At 37.5% G+C, this 21556-nt stretch overlaps 1 protein-coding gene across 1 annotated transcript in view; it reads left to right on the top strand.

Moving 5' to 3' along the window:
- Positions 1 to 2642: 2642 nt before the first annotated feature.
- Positions 2643 to 21556, top strand: part of LOC127651021 (probable ATP-dependent RNA helicase ddx6) — a 19332-nt gene continuing 418 nt past the window's right edge. Inside the window, exons 1-14 of the mRNA XM_052136719.1 lie at positions 2643 to 2779; positions 3355 to 4326; positions 4517 to 4580; positions 4760 to 4864; positions 5118 to 5247; positions 5349 to 5495; positions 10027 to 10121; positions 13790 to 13912; positions 14075 to 14203; positions 15505 to 15621; positions 15755 to 15818; positions 15931 to 16032; positions 16994 to 17232; positions 18969 to 21556. The exon at positions 18969 to 21556 is cut by the window's right edge and continues 418 nt beyond it. Coding sequence (XP_051992679.1) covers positions 4145 to 4326; positions 4517 to 4580; positions 4760 to 4864; positions 5118 to 5247; positions 5349 to 5495; positions 10027 to 10121; positions 13790 to 13912; positions 14075 to 14203; positions 15505 to 15621; positions 15755 to 15818; positions 15931 to 16032; positions 16994 to 17217 — 1482 coding nt within the window. The 5' untranslated portion in view covers positions 2643 to 2779; positions 3355 to 4144 and the 3' untranslated portion in view covers positions 17218 to 17232; positions 18969 to 21556. The remainder of the gene's footprint in view (positions 2780 to 3354; positions 4327 to 4516; positions 4581 to 4759; positions 4865 to 5117; positions 5248 to 5348; positions 5496 to 10026; positions 10122 to 13789; positions 13913 to 14074; positions 14204 to 15504; positions 15622 to 15754; positions 15819 to 15930; positions 16033 to 16993; positions 17233 to 18968) is intronic.

Below are 21556 nucleotides of genomic sequence, written 5' to 3' on the forward strand. Positions count from 1 at the left end.
ATATTTTCACAGGAAAACAATACAAAATTATCAAGAATAAGATTTTTGCCCTGATATCAAAGTTCTTACTAGAAAAAAAGAAATTATGATCCAATGTGAATTTTCTTGATAAAAAATATGATCATGTCTGGTAACATGTGCATGTAAAATGGCTAGAAATAGCATTTTAGCTTAACATAAAGCTGACAATTTACACAAGGTTTATTTCTATTTCTTCTGCTCCAAACTTCAAACGTACTTCTCTGTCTGCTCGTATGAATGTAACATCATAAGAAAGTGTTTCACCGCTGTTCAAATGCACTTTGGATCGCATCATTTATATGGATAACTGTTTTCCATCTGAAAGGACTAAATATTAAATGAAACATAAAATGCAAAGTAATCTCTTCAGTAATCAAAATACTTTTTGAATGTAAATTAATTCTAATGACCAATTATTGGATTACAGTTACTTATTTTTTGTATTTTAAATACGTAATCCCGTTACATGTACTCAGTTACTACCCAACACTGTAGGGAGGCTATTTCCAGTCATGACAGTCCAGCTCCTATCTACAGGGGGAAACCGAAATCTCCAAAAATGGTTGGTCAAGATTACGATCAAAGAACATATTTCAAATCAGCAATCAAATTTGACTATACTGGAATCATAAAATTAGGCTTCTTTACCTCATATTATGCTAAAAACATGATTTTCCTGGCTTGCAAACAATGCTGTGTCAAAAATAACCCAGACAGGGTATGAACTAAATTATGAATTTAGGTGATATTATTCAGATTCAAAAAGAAACATTTTGCTGAAATGAGACATACAAAAATCGGAAAAAGTAAATAAACCTTTTCAGCGTGCAGTCAGCTTTACAGTTGGCAAAGCTGAAGCTAATGTGACATCTAATAACAACAGCTGATGTCATATGAGCTGTCAAGTTCTGATTGTAGAAAGGTAACAGGTAATTTATTAGTTCACAAAAGATCAATGTTAGAAATTGACACCAAATATTTGTAAAATTGGAAGTATATGGATCTATGGACCCTTTTCACAGACGTGAAATGATGCATTTCCACCTTATTAAGCAACATAAATGTAGCAAACTTTTTTATATTTCCAATTTTCAAAATATTTGGGTTAAATTTATAACATTGCACTTTGTATTATATTACCCTTGAGTAAGTTTTATCAAGTTACCACAGCTATGATAAGGCATCTAACACAGCTGCTGAGGGAGTGACAGGAAATTTTGCCTATTTCTCTCTTCTTACTGCTGTTATCCAGCACTATATATTTTCATTGTCCTTTAATAAGCTGTGAAAGCGCAATCGTTAATATTTTATTTTGCTGTTGGAGCACTGTATGGACCTACAGAGTTGTCAAATTGTTGAGTTCTGCGGAAGAAAGCCATACACATCTGGAATGGAATGAGGGTGATAAAATGATGAGAAAATGTAAATTTTTGTGTGAACTTTTCCTATAAGTTATAAGCCTACATTAAAGGCATAGTTCTCATCATTTACTTACCCTTATGCCATCCCAGTTGTGTATGGCTTTCTTGCAGAGCGCAAATTAAGATTTTTAGAAGAATATTTCAGCTCTGTAGGTCCATACAATACAAGTGAATGGGTGCCGAAATGTTGACGCTCCAAAAAGCACATAAAAGCAGCCAGTACCGCTGCTCCCTATAAGCATATATAGCACACCATCTTACCCCAGGAGGGCACCAGAAATCCACAGGCTGACCTTACTCGCACGTTATACATTTTCAAGTACACAGATGATCTCTTCATGCTCAAATCAAGCAACCCAACCCCCCAACCCACCCCGATCAGATGATCTCTTCATGTTCATATCATGAACTCTGTGTAGGCCATCAATTTGGCCAGCGGCGTCACTGAAGGCAGCATAAAAGTAATCTGTACGAATCCATATCTTCAGAAATTGCATGATAGGCATGGGTGAGAAACAGATCATTCTCTGTTTACATTTAATAAAGTCCTTTTTTTGCTAGAAAGTCTTCTCATTGCCCAGTTGTGGGAGATATGCATGAAGGATTTGAATCACTAAAAACACAAGAAGAATTTGAAAGTGAAAGTTAAAGTGGAGATTGACTGAACAGGGAGGAGAATTTATAGTAAAAAAAAAAATGACTTAATTGTTAATATTGATCTGTTTCTCTCCCACAGCTATCAAAATTACAAATACAATTACAAATCAAGATTCTGAAGACACGTATTTAACCACTGGAGTCTTATGGGTTACTTTTATGGTGACTAATGTGGTTTTTGGAGCTTCAAACTGTTGGCACCACTGATCTATATATAGAACTGGATTGCTCATGACGTCACAACAGTGAAGCTACTGCTGGCAGTTTAGAATTCAATGAGCAATCTAGTTATATCAGTGGTTGGCACCCATTCACTTGAGTTGTATGGACCAAAAGAGCCATTCTTCTAAAAATCTTAATTTGAGTTAAGCAGATGATAGAAAGTCATACACATTTTGGATGGCATAAAGGAGAGTAAATGATGAGAGAATTTTCATTTTTGGGTGAACTATCCCTTTAAGTAAGTTTGGAGGAGTCGCGAGCCTCCGCGCCGTTGATGGCAGCACTTCTAATGTGCAGCGGGAGTATCCGCACTCAGAGTCTCGACCATGTTGACAGAGAAGTACAACAAAGGAGACGAATTGCTTGCAGTGACATTAACCATTTTCTAAATACCACGACGATAAACAAGTGATTTACTTCAAATATACTGAAGCACACAGCGTCGATACAAGCAAAGGGTAAATGTGTAAACGTTTGTTTGTATCTGTCGTACATTATGCATTAATGTTATACGGTTCTCTAGCTGAGCACATATCATCTCCTAAACGAACAATTTGGTGTTTGTCCAAATCCAAATGTTTTTTTAACGATTTGCCTTAAACGGGCAGTAGCTAACAAGTGAAGGATAGTTTAAATTATTTATTTATATGAAGCAGTTACCAATATCACACTATTAATGATGGTGTTTTAAAAGTTATGGCTATATTCAGTTCTGTTGAACCAATTTTTATTTTTATTTTTATTTTTTTTGGACAAACCAAGGTATTACCATCTCTGTACCATGATATTATCACAGTACTTTTTTTATAGGGGAACACTTTGGTCAGGGGTGTGAAATGGGCTGTTTTTGGTTCTGCATATTTATAGCAACTCTTACCTCACAACGAATTTACCTTGGCAACCATAATCTGCATTGCATGTTATTTTAGCTGAAACCATAATTACTATGGTCTGCTCATTGCAATTACTGCTGAGAGCTGCGTGCGATTTGTGTGTGTGAATTGTGTTTGATTTTCAAACTGTTTCTCTGCAGGTGGCACAGGTGTGGGATCAACTGGAATACGACACTGGAAAGGCTCTACTACTCTATAATTCCCATTTACACAGAGCCCGCACACTTCTATTCATCTTAACATCTCTGACGACTCCGCAAGCATATACTTGGAAGTTGAAGCATAACATTATTACAGGAACTGAAGGCGATACATGTGTTTGGCCTTGGACTTCAGTCACGCTGAAGTGTTGCCTTGTAAATGAACATTCCCAATTTTGAATGTGAAGAATTCAACCCTCAGATGCCGTGGAGGCAATCTTGCCCGCCAGACAACTGTATAGATGAACTGAATCTGGACTGTGATCTGATCAGGAGATCCAGGAATTTAAATGCACAAGGAAGAGTGAGAATCTGTTTAAGAAACTATTTCAAAAGTAACACGAAGACAATAAGAAAGTCGTTCTGATCACAGGAGCGATATTTAGTTCAGATTGCCTTAGCTGTTCTTTTGCAGGACTAGCCAATAATCACACCTGTTCACGTATAATTTTCTATACTGTGTGTAGGTGTACTATATTTATGCACATAAATATTTATTTACCATTAAACCTTCTGTGACAGCAGTTGCTCTTATTTAAAGAGATGAGCTGTGCATTGAGCTGTGCATTGTAAACATCTCATAAGATACTTTAATGAAGATTTTTTACTGAGATATTGTGGACACTTTAAATGCTTTATTAGATATTATATAAACCTTGGTAAGGCATTGAAAAGTGGCAAAGAAAAAAGATTTATAAACTTCTAAGAAAACCTATAAAGAACTGATCTAATGGCAACAAGGATGGAGAATGTTGGCCCTGATGTCATAGGGATGAACAAACACAACATGCAGCTTAAAGGCCAGCCTAACGCAACGTCTCAAGTAGGACCCCAAACTGCACCCCAAGGTGCTAAACCTGGAAAAGAAACTCCGAAACCTGCCAATGCCTCTCAAGAAGGACCTGGCATCAGGTTAGCAAATAAAATGTCATAATTTCACATTTTAGGATTAGCTATAATCAGCATTGTTATAGCATGATCAGAATTTGAATATTAGTCAGGCTAACTTAAAGCCCCCAAAATGTTTTAACCTCTCTGAATGAATATGTTTTTATGTCTCTTTGTATATTCATTTATATGCTATTTACCTACCAACTTTCAGGTTTGGTGACGACTGGAAAAAAAGCCTAGAGCTCCCCCCTACGGACAACAGAGTCAAAACTTCTGTAAGTCTTACACTGAAAAGTGTTGAACCATCACAGTACCCCTTTACAGTGTGCACATTGCAATGTATACACATCCATTGAAGAAAAGTGCTAGATGTTAATGTTAGTCTTAATTGTACAGCTTGTTTTGATCCTTTTTATTTAAATTTTTTTCTTGTTTTCTCTTTCTCTCTTTTAAGGATGTCACTGCCACAAAAGGGAATGAGTTTGAAGACTACTGCCTGAAGAGAGAGCTGCTGATGGGCATATTTGAGATGGGCTGGGAAAAGCCCTCCCCTATTCAGGTAATTGATATACTGCATAACAGTTTCAGAAAAGTACCTTTGGCATAGACAAACCGACACCTTTGGTGGGCGGATGCTCAAAATGAGAGATTTGTATCCTGGACACAAAGAAGTGCCATTTGTATTCAATAAGGATAATGGAATTACCAATTTTCGCCTGATTTGTTTAGTACAGTCGTTCGGTAAATTATGTGTATTATCTTGCAGTCCAAAACTGGTTTATACTCAACATTTTTCTCTTTTATCCTCTTAGGAGGAGAGTATCCCTATTGCTCTCTCCGGCCGTGACATACTGGCTCGTGCCAAAAACGGGACAGGAAAGAGTGGCGCTTACTTGATTCCCCTGCTGGAGAGAATTGACCTGAAAAAGGATCACATTCAGGGTAAGTGACACATTCTCTCTGCATCTTTCCTAACTTTCCTTCTGACATATTGTTTGTTGTCAAGATGTCCCTTTATGAGCTGTCTTTGTGTTTGCTTGCAGCATTAGTCATAGTTCCCACCCGTGAGCTCGCGCTGCAGGTCAGTCAGATCAGCATTCAGATTAGTAAGCACCTGGGTGGTGTCAAAGTCATGGCAACCACAGGTGGGACCAACCTACGAGATGACATCATGCGCCTGGATGAGATGGGTAAGAATCAGTAATGACTCAACATTTATGTAATGATAAATGGTAAACAACTACCGATAGTGGATTCTGCAGATAACTAATGTGGTGGAAAAGGCTGATAAACAATTCATCGTCGCTAGTTTTATATATCGATTTATAAATTGTTTAAAAAAAAATTGCGGGCACAGACATAGATGTAGAAAGACTCCAACATGAATAAAATCCCACATGTAGTTTGTTTATATTTCAACCAAAACATAACATGGGACTTTTACATTTAAACAAGGCTGAAACAGAGACTTGGCTCTGTTACAGTGCTCTATATTAAATATAGATATATATACACGTTAGTGCTGTCGAAGTTAACGCATTATTAACACAAATTCTTTTAATGCCGTTAATGCCTATGACCATTTGAATAACCCGTAGTTCACGAGAGTCAATTTGCACAAACGCCGCTAATGTCACATGCATTGACGTTGGGAAAACCGATGGTGGGAGTCTTTATGCTGATACCTTAACCAAGCATTTTATTAATGTAGCACAGTAGTAGAACTTTGAAACTTTGTAATATTGCAGCAGCAAGACCGCTGCCATTTGAACACCTGCTTTACTGTACGTGGCGCGGTGCAAGGCAAAATTTGCTTGGTGTGGTGCTAGCGCGAATTGAAAGTGTGAGCATGAGGAGAACATCTGTGTTCCACAACTGCTACCGTGACCTTGAATAACGTATAACGTGCAAGTAAAGGCAGTCGATGGAGTTTCTGGTGCCCCCCTAGGGAGTTGGTGCCTTACGTAGACTGCGTAATATGCGTATAGGGAGCGCAACGGCGGTACTGATTATCTGCTAATGGAAACCCTGCTGCTGTCACAGTATCTCTGTTTGATAGGGCACTAGCCAATGGAGAAGTTGGAGACATTGCTGGAACCCTGCAGCTATAGTCTACACTGTCATTAACCCATTTAATCCCATAGGTTACAATTGTGACCAGGGTTTAAAAGGAGTTTTTATGATATATTTTGCACCTGAGTTGTCAATTGTAAATGACAGTGCAGACTTTTTTGCATGTCTGTCAAAACTCCATAAAAAGAAGCAAATAAATCCTGTTATAATACACTTACAACTACCATAATTTGTACATAATTTGTATTGAGTTGTGTTGATAATTTTCTATTGTTCAACTCTGTCGGTGGGGTAGATTTATTTGTGTGGATGACTGAAAAATACATCTAGATGAAACCTATTTTGTCAACTCATATTTATAAAGATATTGCGATTAATCGCGATTCACTACAAAAATTATGCGATTAATCATGATTAAATATTTTTATAGTTTGACAGCGCATATACATACACCAATCAGCCACAACATTAAAACCACCTGCCTAATATTGTGTAGGTCCCCCTCGTGCTGCCAAAACAGTCCCATCCCGCATCTCAGAATAGCATTATGAGATTATATTCTTCTCACCACAGTTGCACAGAGTGGTTATCTGAGTTACCGTAGACTTTGTCAGTTTGAACAAGTCTGGCCTTTCTCTGTTGACCTCTCTCATCAACAAGGCATTTCTATCTGCAGAACTGCCCCTCACTGGATGTTTTTGGCACCATTCTGAGTAAACTAAAGACAATCCCTAGAGATCAGCAGTTACTGAAATACTCAAACCAGCCTGTCTGGCACCAAAAATCATGCCACGGTTGAAATCACTGAGATCCAATTTTTTCCCATTCTGAGGGTTGATGTGAACATTAACTGAAGCTCCTGACCCATATCTGCATGATTGTATGCACTGCTGCCACATGATTGGCTGATTAGATGATCACATGAATGGTTGCTGGCACCAGATGGACTGGTTTGAGCTGTACAAGGAGACCTACACAATATTAGGCAGGTGGTTTTAATATTGTGGCTGATCAGTGTATATTATTATATATTAGTGTTGGGTTCAAGTCCACCTTAGTCGAGTCAAGTCCGAGTCCATAACAGGCCGAGTCCGAATGAATCTGAATTCAAATTGTAACCGTAAACTCAACATCAATATTTTAAGCTTATTTTACTTCTCACAACTAAGAAAACACAATTGTCACTATAAATGTAACAAAAACATTTTATGTTTAGTTTCCTGCTGAACAAACTTCAAAGTGGTTTCAGAATGAAACATTTGCTTTAGGTGTATGAAGACAAAACTGGCCTTCAGCACACTTCCTACACCGCTTGTGTTCTGTAGACATTTCAGCTATTTGTTTGTTTTTCCCCTCAACTCAAACATGGACTAAGAAAAAGTGAAAGCTCAGTCAACAGCATTTGTGGAATAATATTGATTATCACAAAAATACATTTTGACTCATCTCTCCTTTCCTTTAAAAAAGAAAAAATCTGGGCACTTTGAAGTGAATGTGGCAAATTTCTGGACGGTTTAAACTGAAATGTGAAGCTTATAATTTTATAAATATACTTACATTAATTCTTCTGCTAAAACTCATGTTTTATTTGAGCTTTAAAGTTGTTTAAATAGTCATTTTTACAGTTGTTTTAGGGTTTGTTGACATTATATCATCATGGCAAGGAAGTTGTAAAATTGGATTTAACTTTACACAGAAATTGTATCACCCTAATCATGTTTACACGCATATTGTTTATGTCTTGTGGCTATACTTTTGAAACAGTGAGTATTTTAACATAAAAAATTGGCTCCCATTCACTTTGTAAGTGCCTCACTGTAAATCTGATTTTTGCTTTTTTTTTTTTTTTTAAAGGAGGACGATTTATTTTTGTGGAAATCATCATTACACCTCAAATGTTGTTGATTGAGCTCTACTTGTATTGAACACAGAATATTCCTTTAAGTGTTTGTACTATGTAAAAAAGTGCAAAAATTAAAAATTTTTTATCTGTCTGAATGTGACACTTGTTCGATTAATCTCTATGCCCGTGGGGAAAATGAACATCCCGAAAACACCCCGCTTACATTTTCACATGTTGCACGAATACATGGATCGGCTTCTTTTAGCTCATTGTTAAACACATTTTTGCATTATTTTGGGCATTTGTGCTGACTCGCAGGACAACATAGTGTGCGAGCGCTAAACGCATGATGTCATGGTAACAGATACATTTCAGCTGATTTGCTGAAGACTAGAATGAAAGTATCGTCAAATCAACGTGCACAACAAAGTTGAGATTCTTCTCTGAAAACAATAAAAGAGACAATAATGAGAAGGACAATGAAAAAAATCAGTGACCCTACCAAAAACTGGGACTGTTCTGTTTAATAAACCGGGACGTCTGGTCACCCAATCTGTAATTAAATTATAAACAAAACATTTGGTTGCCCAATATAACTTATTTCATTGTGCATTTTATTGTGTTAAAAACGGTAAAAACATATTTTAAGCAGCTCGTCAATGCTTTTAAAATAGAAAAACAATAAATAGTTGCTGTTTACAGAGTACGCAGTCTGCTTTAGTAATAAAAACTATTTCCCAGACGAGTTAAAAAGTTAGTTCATTCATCAAGGAACAGTTTAAGTTGACAACACTGGGTGGACCACAAGAGACTTCAGATGCCTACATGTGTGGATACAGTACACATAAAATGACTTAATAGCCCAATATTCATAATGTTTTTCAGAATTTGTATATGTTGTTTTAGTAAACTGTGAGAGGACATGATGTGGGTGATTTGACTTAATGAAGTTCTTAACCTCGACAAAACCCTGATGCGAGCACCGTCTTGGATGCACAAACATTGTGTGTGATTTTTGCCAGTTGTCAGGTCCCGTGCCATGCAAAACTGCCTTGTAGTTACTAGTACATTGGCTACATACCTGTCTTTATGTGTTCGTCGTGCCATCAACCTCGGTAATCGTTGTTATACAGCAGTCTCCATAGTAACATTCAAGCGTATAGTTGTCTGAGTGTGCCGCTTTGTAGGTGTGTTTGCTCAACGCGGCTCAAACTCCTGCTTGCTGACAGAGTGTCCATTTATTTCTGTTTTGTTATTTTTATTTATTTATTTTGTTCATTGCATCACAAATCAAATGCCATGGACTCGGCTGAAAAAAGTCCAAAAGGTCCAACTAAAAATGCATCCGAGTTCGTGACAAGTCCAAATCCATTCAATTTGGACTCAGACTTGAGTACCGCATCTCTACTATATACAGTATAATGTAAATTCTTAAGGTGTATGAAACACACATGCACCTTAAGAAATATGACAATTTAAATGACAATTAAACATAAAAGCCCTAAAACTGACAATTAATCATCATAATTGCAATTATTTGTTTGACAATTAATCATCAGCCAAATTTCATAGTCGTGACAGCCCTATCTATGCCGCTGTTATAAGAACTGTAGGATCTCATGAAGGAATAAAGAAGAAAAAAATTATCCGCATACAGTTTTGCCAAAAACTGGTAACTCTAAAAAGCAACTATCAGCACCTATTAATCTGTAAAACCAATATAAAGGTCTATCTGTAATAAAGAGATGAGTTACTGTGTGACAACCATCTGTAATGAAAACAATGTTTACATTTGTTTTCTGCAGTTCATGTTGTTGTAGCAACACCAGGAAGAATTTTGGACTTGATAAAAAAGGGTGTGGCCAAAATGGATAAAGTTCACACGATGGTTATGGATGAGGTGAGTGATGCATATGACATGTTCATGTACCTGTACTTGTCGTAGGGTTCCCATGGTCATGGAAAACCTTGGAATGTAATGGAATTTTTACATTGGAATAGCATGTACAGTGCATTCTGAAAGTATTCAGACCCCATTTTGTTGTTGCAGCCTTATGCTAAAATGCTATAAGTTCTTTATTTTTTTCAATCTATATTCCATACCCCATAATGACAAAGCAATAAACAGATTTTTGATAACTTTGCAAATTTCTGTTTTTTCTTTTTAATAATTTAATATCACATTGACTTAAGTATTCAGACCCTTAACTCAGTACTTAGTTGAAGCAACTTTGGCAGCGATTACATCCTCAAATCTTTTTGGGTATGATACGACAATCTTTGCACACCTGGATTTGGGGATTTTCTGCATATCCTCTCAAGCTCTGTCAGGTTGGATGGAGACCGTTGGTGGACACTCAAGAACATTCAGAGAGTTGTCCCTAAGCCACTTTGTGTTGTCTTGGCTGTGTGCTTAGGGTCATTGTCCTGTTGGAAGGTGAACCTTCTGCCCAGTCTGAGGTCCTGAGAGCTCTGGACCATGTTTTCATTAAGGATATCTTTGTATTTTGCTGCGTTCAGCTTTCCTTCAACCCTGACCAGTCCCCCAGTCCCTGCTGCTGAAAAACACCCCCACAGCATGATGTAACCACCACCATGCTTCACCGCTGGGATGGGATTGTGCAGGTGATGAGCGGTGCCTGGTTTCCTCCAGACATGATGCTTGGAATTGAGGCCAAACAGTTCAACCTTCGTTTCATCAAACCAGAGAATCTTGTTTCTCACAGTCTGAGAGTCCTTTTGGTGCTTTTTTTTTGTCAATTAAAAGCAAGCTTTCATGTGTCTTACACTAAGGAGAGGCTTCCATCTGGACACTCTGCCATGGGCAGATTGGTGGAATGTAGTAGTGATGGTTGTCCTTCTGCAAGTTTCTCCCATCTCCACACGTGGTCTCTGGAGCTCAACCAAAGTAACCATCAGGTTCTTGGTCACCTCTTTTAAATGGTAAATGGTCTGCACTTATATAGCGCCTTTTTAACCTTAACGGTATTCAAAGCGCTTTACACTGTGACACATTCACCCACTCATACACACATTCATACACCAATGGCGGCAGAGATGCCATGCAAGGCGCTAGCCTGCCATTTGGAGCAACTTGGGGTTCAGTGTCTTGCCCAAGGACACTTCATACACCAATGGGGGCAGAGATGCCATGCAAGGCGCTAGCCTGCCATTGGGACAGCAACTTGGGGTTCAGTGTCTTGCCCAAGGACACTTCGGCATGTAGAGTTGTGTGGGCCGGGATTCGAACCTGCAATTAGTGGCTGACCCGCTCTACCAACTGAGCCACAGCCGCCCCAAGGCCCTTTTACCTAAGGCCCTTGTCCCCCGATTGCTCAGTTTGGCCAGGAAGCCGGCTCTAGGAAGAGTCCTGATTGTTCCAAACTTCCATTTAATAATCATGGAGGCCACTGTGCTCTTAGGAACCTTCAATCCAGCCAAAATGTTTTTGTGGCCTTCCACAGATCTGTGCCTCAACACAATCCTGTCTCTGAGCTCTGCAGGCAGTTCCTTTGCATGGCTTGGTTTTTGCTCTAATATGCATTTTCAGCTGTGAGTCCTTATATAGACAGGTGTGCGCCTTTCCAAATCATGTCCAATCGATTGAATTTGCCACAGGTGGACTCCAATTAACATGTAGAAACATCTCAAAGATTATACAGAGAAATGGGATGCACCTGAGCTACATTTTGTTATAGCAAAGGGTCTGAATACTTATGTAAATGTGATATTTCAGTATTCAGTTTTTCTTTTTAATTTTCAAACTGGTTTTTGCTGTCATTACTCGCTGAGTGTAGATTGATGTGAAAATTTTTTTTAGGGGTCTGAATACTCTCTGAATGCACTGTACATATAATATCTGAAAAGCCATGAAATTTCTATAGTGGATATAAATTTTTCTAATTGCCTAATTAAAATTAATTTACCTTTTATTCATTTAGCAGACACTTTCATCCAAAGCAATTTACAAATGAGAACAATAGAAGCAGTTTGTCCTAAGGGAGACGGTAGGAATCAACTTTAATACATGTTTGAAAATTGCTTAGAGAAGTACACATAGCGAGGAAGGTAAGAGACAGGGGTAGTAGAATGGATAGGATTTTTTATTTTGTGAAGCAGAGAGTGCATTAGTTGGGTTGGGTCAAGTGCTCACGAAAGAGCTGTGTCTTTAGGTGTTTTTTGAAAGAGGCCAGAGAAACATCTGCTCGGATGGAATTCAGCAGGTCATTTCACCAAACCATGAAGCGCCATTCACCCGCAGAACGCTAGCTTCTGGAGGGCACATAGACCTGAAGTAGTGAGTGTACTGTAGATAGGGGGGTGTGGAGCAGTGGCTGTTGTGTAAGCAAGCATCATTGCCTTGAACTTAACATGAGCAACCACTGGCAGCCAGCCAGAGTAGTTTGATGAAGAGAGGTGTAACGTGCACTCATTTGGGCTCTTTGAAACCAATCACACCACCACATTCTGGATCAGTTGACCCTTCCCTAAGCCCTGCGTTAAAAGTGCTTCTGACCAATCCTGTCTTGGCAACTGTTGTCTGGCTGCCATTATTCTGAAACGCATTTGCTATTTTCCAATGAGAGCCTACGGAAGTAATGTGTTAGTACTTTAAGCAGGATTTTATCAAAATAATCATAAGAAATGTGTTGCCGGGTCATTTGTAATAATGACACGAGTTACCAAGAGAGGATACATGCAGTGTTTTTCTTTTCTTTAAATTTTTTTAATCTTTAAATAATCTGGGGAAGAGCATATTGTGGATTCAATTGTGTCAGCCCTCATTCCCAAATGAACATATAACATCCGAAACAACACCTTCAATTTGCTCCAAGGTTAATTAAATGTAATAACTGAACGTTACTTAATTTTTTGTGTTGATTCAAGTCATAATAAAAGCGATAGTAAATAAAAAGATCACAGAATTGTTCAATTACGCTAATGCTATTAAATGTGTAATTGATATTAAATGAAGTTTTTCTCTTCAAGTTACTGTAATCGTTTGCCTGATTCTGATGCACAGTCTCCACAGTTTTAATAAAATTTACTATGTAATTTAACACTTTCTTTTACAAAAAACTTCAGATAATTTTGCATTACAATGTCTCTCTTCATATCAGCCCATATACAAATATTATCCATTCCGTTTGAGCCTTTTTTTTTGCCAAAAATGTTGGGGGGGGGCGGGGGCTTAGCGAAGGGTCAAGGGCAGAGGTTTGATTGTACATGCAGGAAGACCCACCAGGGGAGCATTGCAGTAGCCCAGTCTGGATAAAATAAGAGCCTGGACAAGAATTAAAATATTAGAACATTTTTGTAGACATTTGTGGAATAAGTAGAATTGTTTAAATATGTTAACTCAAGCAATTGGTAACTGTAATACAAATGGAGATCTGACCCAGCAATCTCTGTAAATGATCCTGTAAAATCATCATTATTATTTATTTCAAATTTATTCAGTTACAATGAATGACTGGGATAGTCATTTTATTTGTTATACCATCACTACCAAAGTATTTGCTTTATTGCTCTCAATCTTTTTCACTGCTTTTTATTTATTTATTCTAGGCAGACAAGTTGCTCTCCCGGGACTTTGTGGTTATTATTGAGGACATCATTAGTTTCCTTGCGAAGAACAGACAGATTCTGCTCTATTCGGCAACCTTTCCCATCAGCGTACAGAAGTTCATGGTTAGAGAAAGTCCATTGGTTATCTGTGTCTCAATTCTTTAACATCACAGAAGTGTTATGTCACTAAATTAACAATTCAAAGTGCTGAATTTTGAAATTGCTTGTGTCTCTGTACCTCTATGAGAATTTTGATTCATTCACTTTTGTATTATCTGTGTTAAGACGAAGCACCTGCAGAAGCCCTATGAGATTAATCTGATGGAAGAATTGACTCTGAAGGGCATTACCCAGTACTACGCTTATGTCACAGAAAGACAGAAAGTGCATTGTCTCAACACACTGTTTTCCAAGGTAACTTGCCACGATGTATTGTAATATGTAGTGACTGTAAAAAGATACCAATGATGATCACACCACCAATGATGTGAGAAAAATGGAAACGTATAGTACTTTGACACATTATTAAATATTGAGCTTTGTTTCAGTAAATGGTCTTGGTGTACTGGAAACGAGATTGTAGTTCTCAAAGTTGGGATATGTTCACAAAGTACATCAAATATAATTTTACATGAAATGACCCATTTAAGCATACACCGATCAGCCACAGCATTAAAACCAAAACATTGCCAGATGGGCTGGTTTGAGTAATTCTGTAAATCTTCTGGGATTTTCAAGTACAGCAGTCTTTAGAGTTAACTCAAAATGGTGGCAAAACAAAAAACATCCAGTGAGGGGCAGTTCTGCAGATAGAAACGCCTTGTTGATGAGTGAGGTCAACAGGCCAGAATGGTTCAAATGGACAAAGTCTACGGTAACTCAGTTAGCCGCTTCTGTACAATTGTGGTGAGAAAAATAACATTTCATTATGCTATTGTGAGATGCGGGATGGCACTGTTTTGGTGGCACGAGGGGGACCTACACAATATTAGGCAGGTGGTTTTAATGTTGTGGCAGATCAGTGTATTTAAAGTAATTGCATTGTCCTTGGCAGCCCTAATAGTAACCTTAGCTGTGTAGAATTTGTATAGTTTTCTTCTTTTTTTTTTTTCTTTTTTCGAATGCCCAATTCCCAATGTGCTCCAAGTCCTCATGGTGGCGTAGTGACTCGCCTCAATCTGGGTGGCGGAGGACGAATCTCAGTTGCCTCCGTGTCTGAGACTGTCAATCCGTGCATCTTATCACGTGGCTTGTTGAGCGTGTTACCGCGGAGACATAGCACGGGTCGCGGCATCCACGCACAACTCGCCACACCGAGAGCGAACCACATTATAGCTATCACGAGGAGGTTACCCCATGTGACTCTACTTCCCTTGCAACTGGGCCAATTTGGTTGCTTAGGAGACCTGGCTGGAGTCACTCAGCATTCATTTCGATATTGAAAATGCTAAATACTGGGGGCCTGGGTAGCTCAGCAAGTAAAGACGCTGACTACCACCCCTGGAGTCGAATCCAGAGGTAATAGTCAGCGTCTTTACTCGCTGAGCTACCCTGGCCCCCAGTATTTAGCATTTTCAATATCGAAATGAATTGCTTTGAAAAAAAAAAAAAGAATTGTATTAGAAACCGCAACGACACATCATGTGGTTCAAGCATTGTAATATGTGATATTGTATTAGGAGAACTTTACTGATAATCACTTGTATTCTCAACAGTTGCAGATCAATCAGTCCATCATCTTCTGTAACTCTACTCAGAGAGTGGAACTTTTGGCCAAGAAGATCACCCAGCTGGGCTACTCCTGCTTTTACATTCATGCAAAAATGATGCAGGTATGTGTCGAGCATTCATTATATTCAGTTAAACAAATCTCCATTTTAGATTTAGGGTTTGTTTGGATTACTAAATACAGGATACACTTATGTAGATTGATTTATTTGTGACTGCGACTATATTCAATGGCAGGAATATAGAAACCGTGTTTTCCATGACTTCAGAAATGGACTCTGCAGAAATCTTGTCTGCACAGGTGAGTAGAGCCACTCTCCCATCTTTTTGTATTTTAAAATAAAATCTTATGTATTTTACAACTGCTTAAAATGGCAGTGTTGCTAATTCAATAAATGTATATTTTTGGACAGACTTGTTCACTAGAGGAATTGACATCCAGGCAGTAAATGTGGTCATCAACTTTGACTTCCCCAAGAATGCAGAGACCTATCTGCATCGCATAGGACGCTCAGGTGAAGTTGACAAGCAACACAGATATAGCATTTTAGAATGAATTATATCAGTTATCACAGTGATTTTGAGTTATTTTGGATGTTTCATGTGCTGCTTTATTCCATTAAATTCATTAAAATGATATGTAACATGATTAGTGGTCGACCGATATATCGCAGAGGCCGTGAAGCGTCTGAGACATGTAAACTACCCGTCATGGTTTCTATTGTTTTTACGTGCCATCATGTTACTAAAATAATAGACCGGTGTGCAACAGTGTCATTTAAACGATCCGCATATCAGAGCCTCGACAGACCCGTTTGAGCTCATAATGTTAGCGTGCTTGCCTGTTGCACTCTCCCTCTCTTTCCTCAACAGTTTCCTGTAACTTGTCTAATCTTGTCTAGTCTTGTCTAATGATAAAAAGGAAAATATTAGTAAAACTAATACTATATACTGTCTGCTAATATGTTTGTACAATTGGTTTGATTCTGTATGTTTTGGGAGAAAATGTGATTGCTAACGTGGACATGCCATCCATGGTTGCTGGACTTGTGTGTTATTTCCTTCCTAATATATTAACAATTTTTTCATGAGCAAATAAATAAAACAAAAATTGACGACTAAACAGAAATCTGAAGCAACTCCTATCTACCATTTTAAGAATACAATATAATTTTTTAGTTTTGTGAAATTGAGTAAATATTGTGCTAAATAAGAGTTTATTATAATTATTTTAGCAATTTATGCTTGTTATTTACTATATTAAATTGTGTAACATATCGGCATTCTATCGGCCACCCTGCTCTTTGGACATCGGCCATTAAAAAACACATATCGGTCAACCACTATACATGACTAAGCAGGACTCAAAGAAGTGGTTATTTGTTTGGTTGTTCTGTGTTGTACAGTAGCCCTTCAGTACAAGTTGGCTACAGAATACACCATTTGACCCTAACAGCTCTTGTGCCTAAATTATAGGAAGGTTTGGACATTTGGGTGTGGCTATCAATCTCATTACCGCTGAGGATCGCTTTAACATGAAGAGCATTGAGGACCAGCTGATAACGGACATCAAACCCATTCCCAGCAGCATTGATAAGAGCCTGTATGTAGCAGAGTTCCACTCTTTTAACCCTGACTGTGAGGTGGAAGCAGAGGAGGGAGAGACCCATCGCCCTGGCAGAGAGCCCCAAGCCTCTTAAGCACCACCAGAGCAGGTCAGTATAGAAGCAAGTTATATATATATATATATATATATATTATACACACACATACACACTTGGGGCTGGGCGATAAAACAATATCGATATATATCACGATAAAGAACATCCACAATAAGCTTTTGAGGATTTTTCGATATTTACTGCGTGTTGCTAAAACACAATCAGTTCGGCTTTCTCAGGCTGCGTTTCCACTGGGGCGGACGAAATTCACTCAAAGGCGCTCACAGCGCTAGGAGAGAGCTTGCTCCGGACCGCTGCCAATCCTACGATCCAGCTTGTGAGCATGACGCTCGGCTTTCATAGGAGTTAATTGAAAACGCTCTCAGCTTTGCTCCCAACGCGCCATTGGTAACGTAGGGTCAGACTGGATGAACTTACTAATGCTAGCTGCCTTGCTAACAATTAGTTTACGTCGGACACCGGATTGATTCCATCCGCACCGCAAGACTTCATGACAACGGTTTCGCCCTCTCATTATTTCTAGTGAAGAGCAGCATGACAGAACAACAGTGATGTGAACAACAGCTCTGATCTTTCTGCGCTGTAATCTTGAATATTGGTCTCTAGCACCAAACATGCATCATTTCTGCCCTGTCCCGTTCAGCACGCGTTGCCTCTTTTCCCTGCATGTGTGTAGACATGAAGCGCCGCATGAGTTAACGTGGTTTCAAAGCACCTTTTAGACCAAAACGTTTTTCCCTTCTAAATGTATCTTTATTAATCGGCATGTTACGAGTCTTTAATAAACAAATCGAATAAACAAATCGATTTCTGTTCTAATTTTGTGAAAATTAATTCGATGTCTGGAATGGATAAGGAAAGACTAAAATTACTAGTTGGTAGACTAGTCTCTCACTTTAATGAAAATATACAAATGTTTTTTAAATAAAATAAAAAAAAAGTTTTCTAAATTCTCTCGGGACACCCCTGAACCCACATTCAGCATCATTCCACAGTCACAAGGGCTTCTATGCCCCATACTTGGGTATCTGAATCTAAAGAAATATAAAAAATATTTAATTTTAATGTAAAAATATTCCAACAAATACTGGACTGCTGTCACTATGCTTCAGAACAAACAGATGATCTATTAACATTCATTTTCAATTGATAAACGGTAAAAGATGGTAAAATTGGTAAAAGATCCCGCAGACCGCACAGCTTTGGCCGTCTCTGAACCCCCTGTGCAGTTTTGTAGAGACTATTTTGACTGTTTAGAATTTGTTTTTTCTTCTTTTCTTCAGTCAACTTTGAAAATAAAAAGAAAGTGCAATGTGTAAATGTATATCGTGATAAATATCGATATCGAACAATGTGAAAAAGATTATCGTGATAACAATTTTGGCCATATCACTCAGCCCTATGTATTCTGTATATGGGTGGGTTAAAACAGTAGGTTAGTAGGTCTATTTGTTCAAGAGAACACAAGGCATATTGAAAGATGAAATGTGTAATTTTTGCACAACTAGGGTCACCAAAAGGAATAGCAAAAACAATACCACAGTGTTTACAATTTTGGGGGGAATCAGCTTACAAATGGCTTATTTATATTTGTCTCTGTATATCAAGCTGTGATAAAGTATTCTAACATTTGAAGTAATTACATCACCTTTAAAGTCTAAATTTAGCATGTCTTTAATGAACTCAAAGTATCTACTATTACAATTTCTATTTGTATTTCCATATGTATTAAAGATAATAAGAGTGACTTCACCATCTCCCCTTTCTAGGACGTTAAGAGAAACTGAAATTTGCACAAACCAGTTACTGCTCCACTCATATTTGTCCTCCACAATTGCCAATGTTTTGTTAATTTTTGCATTGATTGTTTATTGTTTTGAATTTCATGTCTGTCAGACTTAGTAGTATGCTTTGCACCAGAGACCAAGACTGACTCATACCTTTTTAGAAATGACCACACACATTCCAGTTGGTCCGATGGAGACTTGCAATAAAAACCTATTCAGATAAGTGTTCCTGTTTGAAAGGCATTGGTGAAACTGTAGAGTTGCATGCGTGCATCATTAGTCTGTACTCACAGTGCAAATAATGCAGACCATTCACTCGCACTAACTTCACACTTTATGAGACGGCTTTCCTGCACTCAGTCTCAGACACACATGAGAACAAAACATCTTCAACCCAAGTGCCTTAATATGTCGCCTCCGTCTTCGATTAATATACAGTATTTCTAAAGGCTAAAATGTAGACACATTGATGCGGCTTGATTCTGTGAAAGAATCAGTGGTATTCATTCTAAGTAGTGTAGTGTTTTCAACTTGGAGGATTGCACTAAATTGTGATGAGTTCATGCAAAAAAAAAACATGTTTCAACATTAAAATAGGTGCTCTTTGTATTTCTAATCTCTGACATTTTGTTTTGGAGAGCAGTGTAAACTATTAGGAAGCATAGAAGTAAACTGATCGTTTCAATACATGGTAGCACTCCTAAATCTGTAAGAACTTGAGGTTATATTGCATTTAAATTAGACCGGTCCAGAGGAGGATATATATATATATATATATATATATATATATATATATATATATAACCATATTGAGAGGCTTTTTATATATCATTTTGAAAAAAATGTGTGTAAAGTTTAACCATGCTGAGGTTAGATGCAGTATTCCTAATTTAAGCAGGGTCATGTTAAAAAGCATGGCATAATGCAAAATGCACAAGACTACTGCATGAAAGCTGAATAAAAATGTATTGAATCTCACCACAAATAAAATCAATACATGCCAAGGAAGACCGAAGTCTGAATAAAGTCAACATCGATTATCATAAGTCCTCAAATAAATGCACTACTACATGAAATGATTCATCAAAAGGGCTGTTTGATTGATTTCAGTTGAAGATTGGTGCGAAGACATGAATTTAAAAGGTTTGTCAAGTGCTCTGTGCAAAGCATATGGACTACGATTGAAATGTTCTGTCATACCAAAAGACCTTGCCGAACTACACATTTTGGAAATTACATTTATTTTACAGTTTGTGTTTCTTTTGTATATGAATGAATGTATAAAATTGGTTCTTGCAACATTTATGTTTCCGAAATTAATATTGTTTTTGCTTTCAACTGAATTTTGCCTTTGGTCCATACTCTGTCTAGTCCATATTCATGATACAAAATCTTGTATTACCTGCCAGGAAGAACTTAACTTTGAATTTTCTTTTAATGCCAAAAATGATTTCTTTTATCCCCTTTTGGAAGTGGCTTTTTGTAATCCAGTGTTGCATTTATAAATTGATAGGGTTTTTGGAACAAGGCAGAGGGTTTTTATTTGCATTTTTTTCTTTAGCAAAATTGTAGCATCTTCTAAGTTGCAGCTGTGGTTTTTCTACAAGAGATATTCTTATTACTGAAAACATTGAGAAAATACTAAACAAAAAAATGTTTGGACATTTTTAGCCGGTTCTTGCCGGTTTAGTGCAAAAAAACTCAGTTTACATCCTTTAGCTATTTAGCTTTTCCGAGTTGAATTAAGAGACCTTGTGCTAGACAACAAATCTCTGCTGAAGATACTGTGCTATTGAAACAGATGTTTCTTAAAACGTAAAGATATTTGCTTTATTCAAAACCTCCACCAAAATGTCCATTTGTTCACTAGGAGGAGTTTATTACTTTAAGCATCCAGTTATACAGATGAAAATTATTATTATTATAATTATTAAAATGATTTATGGTGAGGGTGTTTCTGGAAAATGGCTTGGTACAATTAAAAGAAGATTCAAAATCAGGATGGCAGGAGCCAAGGGTGTGAGGGACAGGCCGATTTTGGGGGTTCGTTTTTTAATTTTATTTGTTTGTTTTTTTGAGGATTTCAGGACAAAACCTGTGGCAGAACCAAAAATATATTGCTGTACTGTGCTGATTGAATGCTTTTTTTTTGTGTGGCTGTCTGGTGCTGTCATGTTTACATTTTTGTCTGTATTATTCATTTTCTTTAAATAGCTTTATGGTTATAGTTCATTATTGTGTGGACGAGAGTGTGTGTTCCATAAGTTCAATATATTCATATCAAATGTTCCAGAGTTATAGCAAAGAACTGAGCCATAACCTTTATCAAAACATCACAGACAGCATGAATTGGATCCCACAAGGGGATGATGTATTTGCATCCGAAACATATGATTTCTTGAATGTTATAGACAGACAGCTCCTTTGTTCTAAAATTGTTAATCTGTTTCCTATAAAAATGATTGTTGCCCTAGTTTATATTGTTATTAAAGAATACAAAAATGTTCAATGAAATATTACTTCTGAATCAAAATAGTATGTTCCACTTAACGTTTCTTTTTTGACTTGTT

The sequence above is a fragment of the Xyrauchen texanus genome, chromosome 10 (assembly GCF_025860055.1).
Source record: "Xyrauchen texanus isolate HMW12.3.18 chromosome 10, RBS_HiC_50CHRs, whole genome shotgun sequence".
NCBI lineage: Eukaryota > Metazoa > Chordata > Actinopteri > Cypriniformes > Catostomidae > Xyrauchen > Xyrauchen texanus.